This window comes from Lotus japonicus, chromosome 5 (assembly GCF_012489685.1).
Source record: "Lotus japonicus ecotype B-129 chromosome 5, LjGifu_v1.2".
Lineage (NCBI taxonomy): Eukaryota > Viridiplantae > Streptophyta > Magnoliopsida > Fabales > Fabaceae > Lotus > Lotus japonicus.
In genome coordinates, this window is record NC_080045.1 from 13953389 (window position 1) to 13974207 (window position 20819).

The 20819-nt window shown below is 38.4% G+C and overlaps 4 protein-coding genes, 1 long non-coding RNA gene and 2 other non-coding genes across 7 annotated transcripts; 4 read left to right on the top strand and 3 right to left on the bottom strand.

Moving 5' to 3' along the window:
* Window positions 1–457: 457 nt before the first annotated feature.
* Window positions 458–1180, bottom strand: LOC130719118 (uncharacterized). Its single transcript, XM_057569757.1, has one exon. The coding sequence runs from the start codon at window positions 1178–1180 to the stop codon at window positions 458–460; it is 723 nt and encodes a 240-aa protein (XP_057425740.1).
* A 2306-nt stretch (window positions 1181–3486) lies between these two features.
* LOC130719119 (uncharacterized) lies at window positions 3487–8093 on the top strand. Its single transcript, XM_057569758.1, has 4 exons — window positions 3487–5028; window positions 5146–5781; window positions 7616–7756; window positions 7902–8093. The coding sequence occupies exons 1-4, from the start codon at window positions 3487–3489 to the stop codon at window positions 8091–8093; spliced, it is 2511 nt and encodes an 836-aa protein (XP_057425741.1).
* On the bottom strand, window positions 4033–4139 carry LOC130721618 (small nucleolar RNA R71). The gene has a single exon (XR_009013544.1). It is a non-coding gene; the product is annotated as a small nucleolar RNA R71 (small nucleolar RNA).
* A 2929-nt stretch (window positions 8094–11022) lies between the features above and the next one.
* LOC130719120 (uncharacterized) lies at window positions 11023–12357 on the top strand. Its single transcript, XM_057569759.1, has one exon. The coding sequence runs from the start codon at window positions 11023–11025 to the stop codon at window positions 12355–12357; it is 1335 nt and encodes a 444-aa protein (XP_057425742.1).
* LOC130721619 (small nucleolar RNA R71) lies at window positions 11569–11675 on the bottom strand. The gene has a single exon (XR_009013545.1). It is a non-coding gene; the product is annotated as a small nucleolar RNA R71 (small nucleolar RNA).
* A 427-nt stretch (window positions 12358–12784) lies between the features above and the next one.
* Window positions 12785–15049, top strand: LOC130718574 (uncharacterized). The gene is made up of 2 exons (XR_009012715.1): window positions 12785–13057; window positions 14685–15049. It is a non-coding gene; the product is annotated as an uncharacterized LOC130718574 (long non-coding RNA).
* Window positions 15050–15208: 159 nt separating this feature from the next.
* On the top strand, window positions 15209–16024 carry LOC130719121 (uncharacterized). The gene has a single exon (XM_057569760.1). It carries the CDS (start codon window positions 15209–15211, stop codon window positions 16022–16024), a length of 816 nt encoding a protein of 271 aa, XP_057425743.1.
* Window positions 16025–20819: the final 4795 nt, after the last annotated feature.

Here is a 20819-nt window from a genome sequence, read left to right on the forward strand (position 1 = left end):
GGGTCTTTGAAGTAGATGGAGGCTGGAGAGTGAAGTGTTGAACCAAGTTTCTCAGTGTAGCCTCACTTTGAACAATACCTTGAATGAAAGGATTGAGAGGAGGCACAGGTGCAGTTGTGGTGGATGTGGAAGAGGTGTGAATTGGGATGGATGGAATGGCAGTGGTAGCTGTTTGGATGTTTGATTGAGGAGCTTGTGTTTCAGCTTGGGAGAAGGCTTGTGTTTGAGGTTCTGTTTGAATGGAAGTTGTTTGGATTAGGGTTGGCATGGCAGTAGATATAGGCAGGGGTTGTTCAGGAATAACTACTAAAGCAGAATCAGAGTTAATGCTTTCAGTAATTACCTTACTTGATTCTCTGAGAGAGATGGAACTGGTGGGTCTAGCAGTCCTTGCAGGATCTGAAGCTGTCTTTGATCTCCTTTCTCTTTGGACTTCTGAGACCTTTTCAGATGCTTGCTATGGTCCTGACTCCTTCTTCTGAAGTGGACCCTTCAGAGGCAGTTTCAACGTCTTGCCTATGGGTTCAATATCTGAATCAGTGGATTCTTCACCTTCTGCTGATTCCCTTATGACTTGAAGCACATTCTCAATGATTTCACAGTCATCCTGCTCAACTTCTTCTTGAACTTGGGCTTTTTGAATTCTCTGCCTTTTTACCAGAGGAATATCGTCCTCGGTTTCCTCATCAGATGATTCTTCAATAATTGCTTTCCTCTTGACATTCCTTCTAGGTGGAACTTCTTCTTCTTGAGTTCCAGATGAAGAATCCATAGGGCTCTCAGAGGAATAAGATTGAGATTCCTCATATGACTCTTCTGGAGTTCTTTCAGGAGAGGGTTCTGGAACTGATTCCCTGATGACTACCGACTTGGATGCAGCTTTCTTCCTTTTAGGTTCTTCGATCAGAATCCCTTTGCCCTTGGGATCTGAAGGCTTGCTGGTTGTCTTCTTTGCTCTCCTTGTTGGCATCTCAGAAGGACTGTCAGGAAGAGTCCTGACAAACTCTTCAAGAGTGATTTTATCTCCATTGCTTCTGAGCATTCTTACATATTCCAGAATGCTTGTTGGATTGTCCTTCTTGGACCAGAGAGGAAAGTCATCAACAGGATAGTTCTTCTGACGAACCTCTTCAGAGGTATCTTCTGTGGGCTCAACTTGGACTTTCTCAATGATTTGCATTCTTTTCAACTTGGTTCCAAAATGTTTCTCCCATACTTTTTAAGTTAAGAGAGCATTTATGCGAGGATTGTATGCTAATGTGCTAAGTTGGGGGGAGTGAAGGCTTTGATATATTTTTGTTAGTTTTCTATCCTTTGTATATATAATGTTTGAAAAAAAAATTGCTTGTGCATAGTCTATCTAAAAACAAAAAAAAAGAAAAGAAAAGAAAAGAAAAAATGATTGGAAAAGAATGGAAATGAGAAGAAAAGGGGTTTATGTGCATGAAATTGTGTAAAAGGGGTGAAAAAAGAGGGTTGGTAGAAGGAGAGTGAAAAATGTTCATAATTTTTGCATGAATCCAAATGTAATTGCTCTCTTGACTTGAAAATATCTTGAAATCTAGAAAAACCAATTTTCTTGATAACCCTAGCCACATTACAACCCAGAAAGACCATTGTGATTTTTGAGTTTCCATGCAGTTTTAATAGTTGATGAGACAGGTAACAAGTTTGACATGTTGTGAATCAATGGCTGAATAGTGTGAAACACTTACCTTATAGAGAATTGAAGAGTAGTGAATAGTTTGATGAGAATTTGAATGGTTCCCTGATTGAAGAGTATTGGATTCAATGTTATGCCAATGATTTCATGCTGGTGTGTTTTTGTATCATTACTGTAACCATTTGTTGTGGGCTTCACATGTTCTAGTTGGTAATTGATGCTTGAATCATGCTTGTGAAAAGAAACTTTGACATTAGTAGTTCATATGCCATGCTTGTTCAAGAACCTTTGTGAATATGTTTTGTTAGCCAATACCTTTTGTTTGAGGACAAACAAAGTTTCAAGTTTGGGGGAGTTGATAAGTGCCAAATTTACCTGATTTTCTATATTAATTTCGGCACTTATCTGTTCTAAATGTGTACGTTATCTTTCAAATTATCCCTCAATAAGGTTAATTTAGTAAGTAGATAGTTTTTATATAGATAAATGTAAGATATGTTAGTTTTATCATTTAGACTCTTTGGTTTTTATTGTAGGAGAAAAGTCAAGAAGATCCAACCATTTGAAGATCAAAAGGGCTAAAAATATTGAAGTTCGCTTAAGCCAAAAGTTGGCTCGCTTAAGCCAAATTACATGGCAGTAGCAGTGGTTCTGGAAGACAATTTGGCTTAAGCGAGAAATGGTCTCGCTTAAGCTGAAAGACCTTACCTGAACATGAAGAATCCTCCTCGCTTAAGCGGAACCTTTATCAGCTTAAGCGAAATTGTGCCCTGTTTATAAAAGGCTCGACCAAGATTAGAAATGGATGATCTCTTGACATATTTTGGACCTCTTAGAGAGAAAATTGCATAGAGAAGAAGGAAATGAACTTTGGGAGCTTTGATCCACCATCCATCGTGCTGGAGACACACCGAGGACGGCACGGGTCACCGCTTTCACCTTAGTTTCCTCTTGTAAGCTTTGTAAGCAATCCATGGATATGGGTTGCTAAGTTTCTTTGTTGGATTTGGATGTAGCCTTTAACTATGACTTGTTCTTCTTGATTTCTATATGAAAATATCGTTTCTATTACATGATTCAATGGTTTTCTCTTGTTCTTAATGCTATGTTTTAGTTTGCGCACCTAGAACATATCGCTTGATTCGGCGTAAGAGCGGAAGCTACAACGTCTAGAGTCCGACCTAGAGTTAACCATCTAATAAATCTAATTGCTAGGAATAGAGTTAGGTTTGTTAGTCCCTTAAACATCTGAGCTTAAAGATAACTTAGCTTTTCTATGCATGTGAGGAATCAATGTTTAGGAAAGTAAGTTATAGATATCCACTCATGTGAGGAATCAATGAAGTAGGGTAGAAATGGTGTAGATGAATCATGGATAGGAATGAATATTCATATAGAATCATAGGACACTAATAGTTAAACGGTGAACTCCAATTCCAACAGCTTTCTCTCTTGATATCAATCGTTTTACTCTCGCTTTGTTTAATTTGAATGTGTTTTGGTCACCGAAACAATTATCAACCTTTTGAAAATCTATTGCTTGGGTAATTTTACTAAAGAACAGAATTTGTGTTAGCAATTCCCTGCGGATACGACAAAACCCTATGCTATACTACAATTGAATCTTGAGGATTTTGAAAGTAGTATCAGTGTAGAAAAAATCTCTCAACAAAATGGCGCCGTTGCCGGGGAATTGTGTCAATACAAAAGCATTGCTTTAGTTTCTTATCTTGAGCAATTGTGAATATAGTACATAGTTTTTTTTTATTTGTGTTTATCTTGTCTACTAATCTCTTTGGCTAGATTGTATTCTCACTTTGTTTATGCGAGGTAAGATTCCAGCTGATCAACTCCAATACGATCCGGAAATTGAAGCTATAGCTAGGAGGAACAACAACAAAACAAAGAAGAGAAAGCAACTTGCCAAGTCGAGGAAGAGGCAAGAATCATCAACTTCTTCAAATCAAGAACAAGGAACAATGGCTGCAGCTGGAGGTGGTGGCATTCAAGATGAAAATGCAGGTTTTGTGAATTTTACTCCGAGGAACATGACAAGGATAGGTAGACCTGCAGGCAATGAAAGACCAATGGAGATGAAGTCTGGATTGGTACAGCTGATGTACGCCAATCCATTTGCGGGTTTAGACCATGAGAATCCGCACACGCATTTGACAAAGTTCTATGAACTTTGTGGCACGGCTGGTCTTACACAAGCTGAGGAAGAAGCTGTGTTTCTGAGGCTTTTTCCCTTGACTCTACTTGGGCAAGCAAAGGAGTGGTTTTTAGATCAACCACAAAGTAGCCTTACCGATTGGAATGAACTTGAACGGAAATTCTTTGCAAGGTATTTCTCTGATTCTAAATTTATGGATTGTAAAACTGCGATTTCTGCTTTCTCTCAGGGTGCAGGTGAAAACTTATGTGAAACTTGGGAGAGGTTTAAATCGTTGTTGAGGAAATGCCCGAACCATGAGTTTGATGCAAGGTCCCAAATCCATATCTTTCGAAAGGGCTTGCAGCAACCAACTAGGTTGATTCTGGACGCAACATCCGGTGGTTCTTTAATGGCTAAATCGCCCATTGAAGCCATTCAAATCATTGAAGCGATGGCCTTAAATGATCAACAAGATCAACATCACCGAGGTTCACCTAGGAGAAGAGGAATGATTGAGCTTGGAGCGACTGATGCTATGTTAGCTCAAAACAAGCAGCTCCAACAACAACTGGACGAAGTAAAGCAAACACTGAAAAATCTGCCCAAACAGCTAAAGGAGATGCATGATTCCTCTTCTAGAAAACAGGTATATATATGTGATGTTTGTGCAGGTGATCATCATACTAGTAGTTGTGATCAGAATCAAGAAGAAGTGAACTATGTGGGAAATCAGCAGAGGCAAGGTCAGTATCAAGGAAACTACCCCAGGGGAGGAAATCAAAAATATAATCAACTTTGGAGGCAAGATGCATGTCCCTCATCTAGCAGGGCACCACCATTACCTTATCAGAATCAACAATACCAACAACCACCAGTGGATAGGACTGCAAAGCTAGAATACACTCTGAATCAATTTATGCAGGTTTCAATATCCAACCATAAAAATACTGATGCATCTATTAAAAACTTAGAAATACAGGTTGGACAGATGGCTAAACAATTGAGTCAGCTGACTACTGAGCAGAAAGGGAAGTTCCATGCCAATACAGAAGACAATCCTAGGGAGCATTGCAATGCAATATTCACAAGAAGTGGGAGAGTAGTTGGTGGAGAGGTTGATGTGGATGAAGAGAAAAATGAGAGCCATGATCCAAAAGAGAGTGAAAAAGAGGAAGAAGTTGAAAAAGAAGAAGAAAGGAATAAAAGGGAGGTTGTAGATAGAGAGGAAAAGAAAAAGAGTGAAAACCATGAGAAAAAGAAAGAGATTGAGGAAGTCAGATGGAGTCCACCTATCCAACGCTTGCCATATCCTCCAAATTCTAAAAAGATTGATCATGAGAGGCAAAAGAGGAGATTTCTAGATATTTTCAGGCATTTGAACATCACAATGCCATTTTCTGAGGCATTGGAGCAAATTCCCTCCTATGGCAAGTACATGAAAGAGCTTTTGAACAAAAAGGACAGGTTGAAAGCACTGCATGAAGATGAGGTGATTCAACTCAATGGACGTTGTAGTGCAATTCTACAACGCTTACCACCTCCAAAGCATAGAAGTTCCAAGAGTCTTGTCTTGCCGGTTAAACTTGACAACAATCAATCCTGTAATGCACTGATAGACTCTGGGGCTACTATCAATTTAATGCCTCTTTCCTTGCTGAAAAGGTTGGGAGATGTGGAAGTAGAGCCTACAGGGATGACGCTGCAACTAGCTGATAAATCAGTCAAATTACCTCAAGGAATTGCAGAGAATGTGACTGCGATGGTGGAGCAGCTAAATTTCCCAATAGACTTTGTGGTTGTAGATGTTCCTGAAGACAAAGAGATCCCAATCATTTTAGAGATGCCATTCATTATCACTGCCAGGATAGCATTTGATGTAGATACTGGGATCCAAAAGGTGAGACAAGGTGAAGATGAGGTACATTTACAGTTTTTAGTGATAATCATCACCGACAAAGCAAAGGTATGGTTTCTTTAATTAAAAATGTTGGTTTTGATTTGGAAAAATTATTTGATGAGCATGATCCATCATCATCTTCAACCGATGCATCAAATCACTTGTCTGAGCTTGAAAATGAAAAAATTAAACATTCTGAAAATAAAAATTGTGATTTTGATGCTAAAGAGGATGTGAAGGATGGATTAGGGAAGAAAGGAAGGATGAGAAAGAAGAAAAAGTTTTCTAAGATGTGGAAGGTTGTGACTACGTGTCAAAAGTGCTTCAAAGAACTTCTGAAAAAGGAGAAGAAACCAAAGAGGAAGAAGGGAACCATTCTCTCCTCTTGTCTTTGGTCTCCTTGACAAATTGAATTTCAAAGCGTCAAGCTATTGACGTTAAAGACGCGCTTCCTGGGAGGCAACCCAGTGTTTTAATGTGATTTTCTTGTTCTTATGTGTTTTAGGCTTTTAGTAAGTTTAGTGTGAAGTTGTGCTTAAATTTGTATATTTATGTGCTTCACAAGTTTAATTTAGAGTTTTGAGTGTGTTCAAAGGCTTGGAAATCAATGATTTGATGGATTTGTAAAAGATAGGGTTGTGACTTGTTTTTGCATGTGAACTTGAGTAAATTATGCATCCTGTGATTTTATGTTTAAAACCTGAGTTTCAAAGTTATATCAGGTCTAATTTGATGCTTACCATGCATATGAATTGATGATTTTTGAGGTTGGTGTGTTTTGAGAAAATTGAGGTATGTAGTAGTGTGCTCATGATGAAAAACAAGTCACTCTAGGTGATTTTCTGCATTAACTGTGCAAAATTGCTTTCCATAACTTTTGATCAAACTCATGTTTGTGATTTAATGTTAGTTTTCAAATATTAGAATAGGAACCAATGTGAAAATTTAGGCTTTGAAGTGAAAGTGCATTAAGACTGCTCATTGTGTAGTTTTCTTGATCGTGGAGTGTGCCATATGGGGATGTACTTCAGCTGTGCAGTTTAAGGCCTCTCACAAGTTTTAAATGATATGAATGGTGAGTCTAAGGACTTAGAAAGCTAGGAAAATGTGAAAAGAAGAAATTGAGGTGTTGGGTTGTGAAAATAGCAGAATTGTGTGTAAAGGATGAGTTAGAGTATGAAATAAGAATCTTGTGTCTCTTTTCATGATTTTAGTCTTCACACAAGTTTCTTAGATGATAAGTAAGTGGTTTATCCTCACATGAAGCATTGAGAATTGATGAATCAAAATTTGAGGTATCCACTTGTGTAAATAGTCAAAAAGAGGGCTAAATTGAATTCATGTTCTTTAATGATTAACATGTGGAATTCAAGTGAATCACAGGTTTAAGTTGAAGATAGAAATGCCTCATTATGATTGAAAATCAAGGAAGAAGAGAAATACAAATTTTGGAGGTTAGACTTGTGAATTTTGGCAAGACTTAACAGTGTTATGCTGCATAATTACAGGTACTTCGCTTAAGCCAGCCAAATGATCGCTTAAGCTAAAATCAGAAAGCAGTTATAGTGTACCAGGGTTCAATTTCGCTTAAGCCAGAGCAAGTTCCGCTTAAGCGACACTCTAAAGAAAAGATAGCACACAAGAACTGGCAAGTTCGCTTAAGCCTGAAAATTCTCGCTTAAGCGAGATACCTATTAAATAAAAAAATCACTCACTCTTTAAAACACAAACCCCACTCTCACACACAATCACGTATCACTTCCTCTCACACACAAGAGCACGTAACTTGGTTCCATTGCACACACATGAGCAGGATTTTAAACTCCTTGGTTCCGGTTTCTCCATTCTCTCCCTTTCAATTGTACTTGTAAATTGGGGATTTTGGTTGTCTACTTCTCAGGTAAAGTTTTCTCATTCCTCCCTCAATTTGATTTCACATTCTAGAGCTCTAAATTTGGAGATTTTGATTGTGCAAGCACTGATGAGCATTGAGGAATTTGTGGTCTCATTAGGAAAAGAATTGCATGCTTTGAATAGGACTGTTTGAGGCTCTTAAGTTTGGTTACGGGATTGTAAACTCAAATTGTTATATGCTTCATATGTTAAAGGTTGTGCACCCTAGGTGTTTGACAAAATGCATGAATGAAAATGTTAAAATTGTCTTCTACCTAATGCATGAGATCTAGGCTGTTCAGGAGCAAATGTTGCAGCACAGACAGGGTCGTGATGCTTGGCCTGAGGACAGGCCGAATTCCAGGGAGGAGGAGAGAGCTGCTGGACATGGAGATGGAGATGAAGCTACTACTTCTGCAGCAGCTAACTTGAGAGCTAATGATTACATGATTGCTGTTCAGGAGCAGGATGGAGTTGAGGATTGATGACCACAGCCACTCATCCAAGTTCATTTTTATTTTCCGTCATTTCACTTTCTAACTAGTAGTACTTTCCTTGGTTTTGGTTTTTATTTTGCTGTGTTCTTAATTTCTAGCACATGTTTTGAATTTTGGATTATGAGTTTGTTTTGCTCACTGTTCTGAGTTGCAAATGATTGGCTGTTGGTTTAGGTAATGAGCATGGGCTATGAAATGCTAAGTTGAGCATGATGTGTGTTTTTAAAAGTTCTTAGTTCATTGTGATTGAACTAACTTGGTGTCATTATATGATATGAATGCATCATTCACATGAATGTCATAGGCTCATTTTGAAAATGCTTGAAATCAGGGACTCCTGAGCCTAGTGAGGAGTGTAGCCAAACACTTGGTGAGATTCGAGAGATTCGCCATTGTTTTGCACAGTTTTACTTGTTTGAGTCTCTAACTATTGAATTGCATGGGAATGATAGAAAATGATCAAGGCAATTTTGTTCTTTAGTGTACATAAACTACTTAGCCAAATAAGCCTACCATTGATTAGGAATTCCAATTGCACCCATTTTGAGCCTAAATGGAAATTTTGTTGTTCTTTGTGTATGATCCCGAACTTAAATGACAAAAAAAAAAAAAACAAACAATGTTTCTCCCATACTTTTTAAGTTAAGAGAGCATTTATGTGAGGATTGTATGCTAATGTGCTAAGTTGGGGGGAGTGAAGGCTTTGATATATTTTTGCAGTTTTCTATCCTTTGTATATATAATGTTTGAAAAAAAAAATGCTTGTGCATAGTCTATCTAAAAACAAAAAAAAAACAAAAAAAAAAAACAAAAGAAAAGAAAAGAAAAAATGATTGGAAAAGAATGGAAATGAGAAGAAAAGGGGTTTATGTGCATGAAATTGTGTAAAAGGGGTGAAAAAAGAGGGTTGGTAGAAGGAGAGTGAAAAATGTTCATAATTTTTGCATGAATCCAAATGTAATTGCTCTCTTGACTTGAAAATATCTTGAAATCTAGAAAAACCAATTTTCTTGATAACCCTAGCCACATTACAACCCAGAAAGACCTTTGTGATTTTTGAGTTTCCATGCAGTTTTAATAGTTGATGAGACAGGTAACAAGTTTGACATGTTGTGAATCAATGGCTGAATAGTGTGAAACACTTACCTCATAGAGAATTGAAGAGTAGTGAATAGTTTGATGAGAATTTGAATGGTTCCCTGATTGAAGAGTATTGGATTCAATGTTATGCCAATGATTTCATGCTGGTGTGTTTTTGTATCATTACTGTAACCATTTGTTGTGGGCTTCACATGTTCTAGTTGGTAATTGATGCTTGAATCATGCTTGTGAAAAGAAACTTTGACATTAGTAGTTCATAAGCCATGCTTGTTCAAGAACCTTTGTGAATATGTTTTGTTAGCCAATACCTTTTGTTTGAGGACAAACAAAGTTTCAAGTTTGGGGGAGTTGATAAGTGCCAAATTTACCTGATTTTCTATATTAATTTCGGCACTTATCTGTTCTAAATGTGTACGTTATCTTTCAAATTATCCCTCAATAAGGTTAATTTAGTAAGTAGATAGTTTTTATATAGATAAATGTAAGATATGTTAGTTTTATCATTTAGACTCTTTGGTTTTTATTGTAGGAGAAAAGTCAAGAAGATCCAACCATTTGAAGATCAAAAGGGCTAAAAATATTGAAGTTCGCTTAAGCCCAAAGTTGGCTCGCTTAAGCCAAATTACATGGCAGTAGCAGTGGTTCTGGAAGACAATTTGGCTTAAGCGAGAAATGGTCTCGCTTAAGCTGAAAGACCTTACCTGAACATGAAGAATCCTCCTCGCTTAAGCGGAACCTTTATCAGCTTAAGCGAAATTGTGCCCTGTTTATAAAAGGCTCGACCAAGATTAGAAATGGATGATGTCTTGACATATTTTGGACCTCTTAGAGAGAAAATTGCATAGAGAAGAAGGAAAGGAACTTTGGGAGCTTTGATCCACCATCCATCGTGCTGGAGACACACCGAGGACGGCACGGGTCACCGCTTTCACCTTAGTTTCCTCTTGTAAGCTTTGTAAGCAATCCATGGATATGGGTTGCTAAGTTTCTTTGTTGGATTTGGATGTAGCCTTTAACTATGACTTGTTCTTCTTGATTTCTATATGAAAATATCGTTTCTATTACATGATTCAATGGTTTTCTCCTGTTCTTAATGCTATGTTTTAGTTTGCGCACCTAGAACATATCGCTTGATTCGGCGTAAGAGCGGAAGCTACAACGTCTAGAGTCCGACCTAGAGTTAACCATCTAATAAATCTAATTGCTAGGAATAGAGTTAGGTTTGTTAGTCCCTTAAACATCTGAGCTTAAAGATAACTTAGCTTTTCTATGCATGTGAGGAATCAATGTTTAGGAAAGTAAGTTATAGATATCCACTCATGTGAGGAATCAATGAAGTAGGGTAGAAATGGTGTAGATGAATCATGGATAGGAATGAATATTCATATAGAATCATAGGACACTAATAGTTAAACGGTGAACTCCAATTCCAACAGCTTTCTCTCTTGATATCAATCGTTTTACTCTCGCTTTGTTTAATTTGAATGTGTTTTGGTCACCGAAACAATTATCAACCTTTTGAAAATCTATTGCTTGGGTAATTTTACTAAAGAACAGAATTTGTGTTAGCAATTCCCTGCGGATACGACAAAACCCTATGTTATACTACAATTGAATCTTGAGGATTTTGAAAGTAGTATCAGTGTAGAAAAAATCTCTCAACAAAATGGCGCCGTTGCCGGGGAATTGTGTCAATACAAAAGCATTGCTTTAGTTTCTTATCTTGAGCAATTGTGAATATAGTACATAGTTTTTTTTTATTTGTGTTTATCTTGTCTACTAATCTCTTTGGCTAGATTGTATTCTCACTTTGTTTATGCGAGGTAAGATTCCAGCTGATCAACTCCAATACGATCCGGAAATTGAAGCTATAGCTAGGAGGAACAACAACAAAACAAAGAGGAGAAAGCAACTTGCCAAGTCGAGGAAGAGGCAAGAATCATCAACTTCTTCAAATCAAGAACAAGGAACAATGGCTGCAGCTGGAGGAGGTGGCATTCAAGATGAAAATGCAGGTTTTGTGAATTTTACTCCGAGGAACATGACAAGGATAGGTAGACCTGCAGGCAATGAAAGACCAATGGAGATGAAGTCTGGATTGGTACAGCTGATGTACGCCAATCCATTTGCGGGATTAGACCATGAGAATCCGCACACGCATTTGACAAAGTTCTATGAACTTTGTGGCACGGCTGGTCTTACACAAGCTGAGGAAGAAGCTGTGTTTCTGAGGCTTTTTCCCTTGACTCTACTTGGGCAAGCAAAGGAGTGGTTTTTAGATCAACCACAAAGTAGCCTTACCGATTGGAATGAACTTGAACGGAAATTCTTTGCAAGGTATTTCTCTGATTCTAAATTTATGGATTGTAAAACTGCGATTTCTGCTTTCTCTCAGGGTGCAGGTGAAAACTTATGTGAAACTTGGGAGAGGTTTAAATCGTTGTTGAGGAAATGCCCGAACCATGAGTTTGATGCAAGGTCCCAAATCCATATCTTTCGAAAGGGCTTGCAGCAACCAACTAGGTTGATTCTGGACGCAACATCTGGTGGTTCTTTAATGGCTAAATCGCCCATTGAAGCCATTCAAATCATTGAAGCGATGGCCTTAAATGATCAACAAGATCAACATCACCGAGGTTCACCTAGGAGAAGAGGAATGATTGAGCTTGGAGCGATTGATGCTATGTTAGCTCAAAACAAGCAGCTCCAACAACAACTGGACGAAGTAAAGCAAACACTAAAAAATCTGCCCAAACAGCTAAAGGAGATGCATGATTCCTCTTCTAGAAAACAGGTATATATATGTGATGTTTGTGCAGGTGATCATCATACTAGTAGTTGTGATCAGAATCAAGAAGAAGTGAACTATGTGGGAAATCAGCAGAGGCAAGGTCAGTATCAAGGAAACTACCCCAGGGGAGGAAATCAAAAATATAATCAACTTTGGAGGCAAGATGCATGTCCCTCATCTAGCATGGCACCACCATTACCTTATCAGAATCAACAATACCAACAACCACCAGTGGATAGGACTTCAAAGCTAGAATACACTCTGAATCAATTTATGCAGGTTTCAATATCCAACCATAAAAATACTGATGCATCTATTAAAAACTTAGAAATACAGGTTGGACAGATGGCTAAAAATTGAGTCAGCTGACTACTGAGCAGAAAGGGAAGTTCCATGCCAATACAGAAGACAATCCCAAGGAGCATTGCAATGCAATATTCACAAGAAGTGGGAGAGTAGTTGGTGGAGAGGTTGATGTGGATGAAGAGAAAAATGAGAGCCATGATCCAAAAGAGAGTGAAAAAGAGGAAGAAGTTGAAAAAGAAGAAGAAAGGAATAAAAGGGAGGTTGTAGATAGAGAGGAAAAGAAAAAGAGTGAAAACCATGAGAAAAAGAAAGAGATTGAGGAAGTCAGGTGGAGTCTGTAACACCCCGTTTTTAATTAAAATAATGTTGGTATTTTATTTTAATTAAGATTATATTGTATGGGGGTTTAATAGGTGATATATTAATACTTTAATGAAATAAAATAATTTTTTTGTGATGCTGAGTGTGCTTTATGAAATGGAAGAGAGCTAGGGGGTGAAAGTTAGGATTAAAAATAGAGACAAGGACTAGGAGAGATTTTAGGATTTTTAGTTTAGCCCTTGAGGAATTAGGTTTAGATGGTTTAATAAGGATGGGGAAGCAGCTAAAGAAAAAAAAATAAGAAAGAAGAGGACGCGTGAAAGAAGGAGAAAAAAAAAAGAAGAAGGTTGTGCGTGAAGTAGCAGGAAGAGAGGGAGAGCGGATCGGCTTCGGAGAATTCGATCGGGAACGGGGAGCTGCACTCAATCCAAAGGTAAGGGTGGGATTTTGAGTTTCTAATGGAATTATGGTGAATGATATTAGGGATTTGGGAGATGTAGAATTGTTTCTGTTAATGATGTTCTGGAAATCTGATTTGAAATCCATTGATTTTGGGATTTTCTTTTGTGTGATTGAACGGGGTGAGGGCAGAACCATAGTATGCTAGGAGTTTTGGGTTGAGGTTCCCTTTTGATTTTCTTTATGATCACGCACATAAGGACTGTTAGGTAGCATGCTTGTTAGGTTTTGTGTCTTGTTTGATGAGAAACAACTTTAATCACTTATTTTGGAACATAAAACGGACTGGTCATTTTCCTGGTATGAACCGTGACTTTCGAAGCCTTTTAGAGCCTGTTTAGAGTGCTCGAATAATGTTGCGTTGAACTGAGAAAGTGTAGGCCTTTGAAAGAGCTTTCTGGAATGATATGGTACATAATTTTTGGTTGAGAGACGAGGTCTGTAAGTTCAGTTTAGTAAACCATGTTTTTCTGCGCTCTGTATCTGCTATCTCTGCCAGTGAACTTCAACGTGATTTTTCACCTTGTTAATGTGCCCAGAAAATTCTTTGATGAACTAGAAAGAGGTAGAGTTTTCTGTTAGCTTTTCAAATTGAGGTCATTTGTAATTTTTGAACAAGTAACGAATCCTGTAGGTTATCTCTACTGAAATATGTTTCTGCTGTGAGCGTAATTCCTGAACTGCTATATGATTTATGCACGGATTTGATGATGCTGTGCTGCTGTCCAAAATTTCCTGGGCTGGACAGTACACTTCGAGACCTGTTTTCGCCCAGTTAGAGTGCTCAAATGAAGATGTGATCAACTATGAAATTGTAGGACTTTAAGTTAGCTTTCTAGGCATATAAAATACATGATTTTTGGTTCAGTAACGAATTCAGGAGACCGCTTTTAGTGGCTGGTGTTCCTGCTGTTTTTCCAGATTACGGAAATTCTGATTGTTTTGGAAATATAATTAGATTTAGCTTACATGTTGTATGAAAGTTAGTGTCTTTATGTTCCATGTATTAGCTATGAGAATGATGCATGTGGCTGAACACCTTTAGCATGAAATCCATAATTTATTTACCATATGTGATAGCTTCTTCCATGATTGCATGCTTAAGTGAGTTGTTTCATTGATTTGGTGCCAAAATTGCCTAAGATGTCAGGGTAATTGTATAGTTGATAAAAATGCATGTGTGCTGAATTGTGTTGTTTTAAGCGATGTTAGTGATGTAGTGATATAGGTGCAATGCCTCATGTTGAAGTGATGATTATGAGATGTATACGTCCTTTTGAGTCGCATAGCATCTGCATACTCTGTGATGGCCTGTATTGGCGATTTGTGATGAAGGCTTATGCCTTGTGCCTCCAATAATTGGCAATTCGTGATGAGGGCTGAAGCCCTGTTGGTACCACATACATATGCATAGTCATTGTTGTGTTCGAATTGTATCCGAGTCGATGACGTTATTTGTGACTGTTTTAGTAACTGAGCTATATGAATATAAAAAGAAGTGGTGTGGCATTAATCTAGCATATTTATTGCCATTCTTATATTTATGATACTCGATATCTCACCCCTTCTGTTTGAATGTTACCCTTGTTGGTAACGTGCAGGTAATTAGGAGGAGTAGTCTATAGCCTTTATTTCGAGTTGGAGTCCTTGCTCTGATACGTAGCACTCGGGGGGGAAATGGACGCTTGTTTTCCTTCTGTTATAATTTGAATTAAGTTGTTATTTGAGAAGTTGTTTCTGTTTTAAGTTGTGGGCAAGATACTATGTTTTCTTTAAGTTTTAAAGACACTGGATTCGCTGCATAACTATTTGTCAAAGTGAACTAGTTCAAAGACTAATTAACTGTCACAAGAGCATTTAAGTTTATTTATGAGTTCATCTCAAAGTTTATGTGCTATGTATCTGTTACAGGAGCATTATGATAATGTTTTAAGTGATTATGTAATGCCCCATGAGTGTTAGAATTTTTATCACTCTGATATTTGCAATACATATACCGTTTAGAATTGGGGTGTTACAGAGTCCACCTATCCAACGCTTGCCATATCCTCCAAATTCTAAAAAGATTGATCATGAGAGGCAAAAGAGGAGATTTCTAGATATTTTCAGGCATTTGAACATCACAATGCCATTTTCTGAGGCATTGGAGCAAATTCCCTCCTATGGCAAGTACATGAAAGAGCTTTTGAACAAAAAGGACAGGTTGAAAGCACTGCATGAAGATGAGGTGATTCAACTCAATGGATGTTGTAGTGCAATTCTACAACGCTTACCACCTCCAAAGCATAGAAGTTCCAAGAGTCTTGTCTTGCCGGTTAAACTTGACAACAATCAATCCTGTAATGCACTGATAGACTCTGGGGCTACTATCAATTTAATGCCTCTTTCCTTGCTGAAAAGGTTGGGAGATGTGGAAGTAGAGCCTACAGGGATGACGCTGCAATTAGCTGATAAATCAGTCAAATTACCTCAAGGAATTGCAGAGAATGTGACTGTGATGGTGGAGCAGCTAAATTTCCCAATAGACTTTGTGGTTGTAGATGTTCCTGAAGACAAAGAGATCCCAATCATTTTAGGGATGCCATTCATTATCACTGCCAGGATAGCATTTGATGTAGATACTGGGATCCAAAAGGTGAGACAAGGTGAAGATGAGGTACATTTTACAGTTTTTAGTGATAATCATCACCGACAAAGCAAAGGTATGGTTTCTTTAATTAAAAATGTTGGTTTTGATTTGGAAAAATTATTTGATGAGCATGATCCATCATCATCTTCAACCGATGCATCAAATCACTTGTCTGAGCTTGAAAATGAAAAAATTAAACATTCTGAAAATAAAAATTGTGATTTTGATGCTAAAGAGGATGTGAAGGATGGATTAGGGAAGAAAGGAAGGATGAGAAAGAAGAAAAATTTTCTAAGATGTGGAAGGTTGTGACTACGTGTCAAAAGTGCTTCAAAGAACTTCTGAAAAAGGAGAAGAACCAAAGAGGAAGAAGGGAACCATTCTCTCCTCTTGTCTTTGGTCTCCTTGACAAATTGAATTTCAAAGCGTCAAGCTATTGACGTTAAAAAAGCGCTTCCTGGGAGGCAACCCAGTGTTTTAATGTGATTTTCTTGTTCTTATGTGTTTTAGGCTTTTAGTAAGTTTAGTGTGAAGTTGTGCTTAAATTTGTATATTTATGTGCTTCACAAGTTTAATTTAGAGTTTTGAGTGTGTTCAAAGGCTTGGAAATCAATGATTTGATGGATTTGTAAAAGATAGGGTTGTGACTTGTTTTTGCATGTGAACTTGAGTAAATTATGCATCCTGTGATTTTATGTTTAAAACCTGAGTTTCAAAGTTATATCAGGTCTAATTTGATGCTTACCATGCATATGAATTGATGATTTTTGAGGTTGGTGTGTTTTGAGAAAATTGAGGTATGTAGTAGTGTGCTCATGATGAAAAACAAGTCACTCTAGGTGATTTTCTGCATTAACTGTGCAAAATTGCTTTCCATAACTTTTGATCAAACTCATGTTTGTGATTTAATGTTAGTTTTCAAATATTAGAATAGGAACCAATGTGAAAATTTAGGCTTTGAAGTGAAAGTGCATTAAGACTGCTCATTGTGTAGTTTTCTTGATCGTGGAGTGTGCCATATGGGGATGTACTTCAGCTGTGCAGTTTAAGGCCTCTCACAAGTTTTAAATGATATAAATGGTGAGTCTAAGGACTTAGAAAGCTAGGAAAATGTGAAAAGAAGAAATTGAGGTGTTGGGTTGTGAAAATAGCAGAATTGTGTGTAAAGGATGAGTTAGAGTATGAAATAAGAATCTTGTGTCTCTTTTCATGATTTTAGTCTTCACACAAGTTTCTTAGATGATAAGTAAGTGGTTTATCCTCACATGAAGCATTGAGAATTGATGAATCAAAATTTGAGGTATCCACTTGTGTAAATAGTCAAAAAGAGTGCTAAATTGAATTCATGTTCTTTAATGATTAACATGTGGAATTCAAGTGAATCACAGGTTTAAGTTGAAGATAGATGTAACACCCCGATTTCCAGGTGTCACTTTAGTAACCAAAAATAATCTTTACGCGGAAAACAGGTAATTTTTTTTCCGTTTTCTTTCCTTTAAATCAAAACGATAAGGAAGTAAAGACAAAACCCAACTACTAAACTAACCAACATACATCAAATATAAACATGTACAGCCTCAGCTGCACTCCCACGTCACGCGCACTCGCAGTGACTCCAAAGCAGTGTGCCCGTAGGCAAATATCTACAGACCCAGAAGTGTAAGTGAGAAAATTAAAATTAGAAACCACTAGGAGAAAGTCGGCCTCAATATGGCCTAAGCAAAGACCCCTATGGTCCAACTGACTCACTATGATCCCTCAGTAAGAGAACCACACGAAAAGTCATGCGTCGGAAACCTACCCGATCCCAAAAGCAAAACGAATCAGAGCTCTACACAAAACATGACGCCTGCCCAAACCTAACCTCCCAGTGCCAAACCCACAACGATCTGAAGTCGGCAAGTTGAAGCTCAACTCTATGCGCCATAGAACTCCTTTCGTCAGACGTCCACGCTCGTCAGTCCGGTCCTCCATGACCCTTCCCCGATACGTCGCCCGGTGACCAGCTACATCGATCACCCAAGCGGTGGGGGCATCCCGATCCAGCAGCTCATATCTGATCCCACCCGAGGGAGAGACCGTCGAGAACCAGTCGACCATCGACATCTGGCAGCAGGCCGACCGCCCAAACACAAACATACAAACAAAGCCAAGGCGCTAGGGTCAACTCACAGCAATAAGTACATATACACTCAACATGTGACGGGGTATATACATAAGTTGTTATATAAGCATATAAGTAATCCTAGCATGTTATGGCTCTAACATTGCTTCAATAAACAAACAGCACACAGTCTCAGTCAGCATGAATGTATGCGTGAAATGCACAATATGAATCCGGATTTGTGACGCGTTCCCGTTCGCCACAAGTGAAGCATTCCCGTTCTTCACTATGGATGGACCATTCCCGTTATCCATCCTGGATGAACCATTCCCGTTATTCATCCTTGGTGAACCATTCCCGTTATTCACCGTATGATGAACCATTCCCGTTATTCATCATTTATGCAAGGTGAACCATTCCCGTTATTCACCATGATATGCACAGGTGAACCATTCCCGTTATTCACCCGATTGAATGCAACGTGGTTAGCCAAACAACGAATCGCCCTTACCACGAAAGTGTTTAGCTCACAACCCAATCTCAACAAACCCATGAGTTAGTGTCGGTCAATACAACACAACTCGGAGTAAGTGTCGGTCAATACAACACCGCTCCAACAACAAGAGAACCCAAGGGATTATTGTCGGTCAATACAACACAACCCCATCAACAAGAGTACGTAAAGTACTCGGTGACTTTCAATCATCACCATAGCTCACCTTAGTGGCTTTCCCCAATTCCAATAACTCACAACAAAGGTCGACTTTTCCCCGTCTTTCGTAAATATTTTCCCCTTCAGTTTTCCTATACTTAAACATTAATAAAAATGATTTCAATTCAGATTAGTCAGGTTATGAGTTTATTTCTCAAAATCTAGGTTTCCCAAGTCTTTAGTTTACAAAATTCTATTCATTCTAGGTTTTCCGAAAACCACCCACCCAAAAGAAGTTTCCCGGGGAAAGTCTAAGTAAACCAACGAATCCCAACAAATGGCTAAGTCCCAAACCCCTCGTTTGAACTTGCCTAGGGTTGCTCATCCAACCCGAAACATCAAAGATCACCAGATCAATGAATCTCCACTCCGAAGTCGCGTCAAAACGCACAATCCAACAAAGCACAACATCACAACATCAGTTCATCAACATAATCAACATCAAAGTAAAGCATAAGTCGAATTGATCGACGCCTATCATGCATTCATAGCTAATATATAGTAAGTTGCCCTAACCTCGAGCTGTTCCAGCTTCGCAAACAAAGTTCTCCTCAAACAATTGCTCTGAGTCTTCCAAAGTTCCCTCAACTGAACCTCGGAGAAAAACAAAGCAGAAACCAAACAAAATCGATTAGTTCGATCGCAAAACAATACATAAACGATAGACAAAGCATTAAAGCTTCAGAATAGGAAAATCAGGTACGAAAAGACAAGTTTTCGAAAACGAAAAACTCCCCCCCCCCTTAGGAAATAGCCCACGGCCATAAGGAGAAAAGAGCTTCGGCTCTTTTTCTTCGATCAAATCAGTTTACAAGGTAGTTTTAGGGTAAAACTAAGGCAAAGAAACTGTCAGAACAATTTTCGGACAATCGGGCCGAAATACGACTATCCAGGGGCATTTTGGTCCAAAATAAAGGCTCAAAACTTCAAAGTTATCAGTTCTGAAAACAAATTTGACAGCAATGATCCTCATGACATCCGTGACAACAAATCCTAAAGGCACGAAGTCAGATTAAGTCTTTTTGACAATAAAGTTTCGAAATGTGAGACAAAAAGGGTTTTGAAACAGTTTTTCAGATCCTGGACAACTGGATCACAATCAGCGTTTACTGACAGAGGTTTTAGGCTCATGGGAACCTTGAGAACATAACCCAAGCAAGAAATCGAAGAAAACGGACAATTTTAGAAAAAGCTCAAAACTGTGAGCACAGAAACGACTTCAGAAACGCAACAGAAACAACAATCAGAGGTAGGAATCATGTTAGTTACCTCGATACCTAGAAGTAGGGACGAACTGCACGAAGATTGGTCAAGGTTTCGCGAAAAATTCTTCTCCTCCCCTCCCCTTAGAACTCGCGGCCAAGAATGGAAGAAAATGGAGAGATTTTGCTTTTTCGCGCTATTTATAGGCGGGTGAAATCGCGGGAAAATGAAAATTTCGCGATTCCGATTTTTGCAGCACGATCACCGAGAAATTCTAAGAGAGATTCTGGCGTCATAATTCCAGAACTCAAAACAAATATCTAGGACCTGGGAAAAACGATATCCAAAACGTCAAAAGCGGTGTAAGTTAGTCTGTCCCGAAAAACTACTTTTTGCTGTGATGCTCAAACGACAAAACTTCCTACTGAAGAAAGATTGGAAACGTCGAAACAAATCTGGCAAAGCGGACGGAATCTTCGTTAGAAGTCCCGAATAGAAAAAGTCTTCATCCATCGCTCGAAAATAGGGTTTCGAAGCAAAGAAATTAGCGTCGGCGGACATCCGAAAAGTGAAACCTATCGTGCGTACAGTCCAGAGTTCCGAAATGAAACGCTGGTCGATGGAAAAATAAAGAGAATCTTTAAATTTTCCGAGAGTTCGAAATCTCACTCAAAACGTTGCTTTAAGAGCGAAATAGCCTATTCTGGACACGCTCGCCATAAGGCAGGTGTGCAGACGACTCGCACTAACTCCGTAAACAACTACGCAACATTCCTCAAGCAATTCCTGAACTTTCTTCTTCATTAATCTTTCTCAAATGTCAAACTCCTGTCATGCTTACACTGATTCTACGTGTGAGTCGGAAACTTAACTTGTTCTGAAAATCCAGGTCTTACAATACTCCCCTCCAAAAAGAAAGTTTCGTCCTCGAAACTCAGAGTTCTGAGAAAGTCCGGAATACAGTTCCTCGATCTTATCTTCCAATTCTCATGTAGTAGTGCCTGTGTCATTGTTCCTCAAAATCTTTACTTAAGCAATCTGCCTTCCCCTTAACTGTTTCACTCTTCTATCCCCACTGCTAAATATCG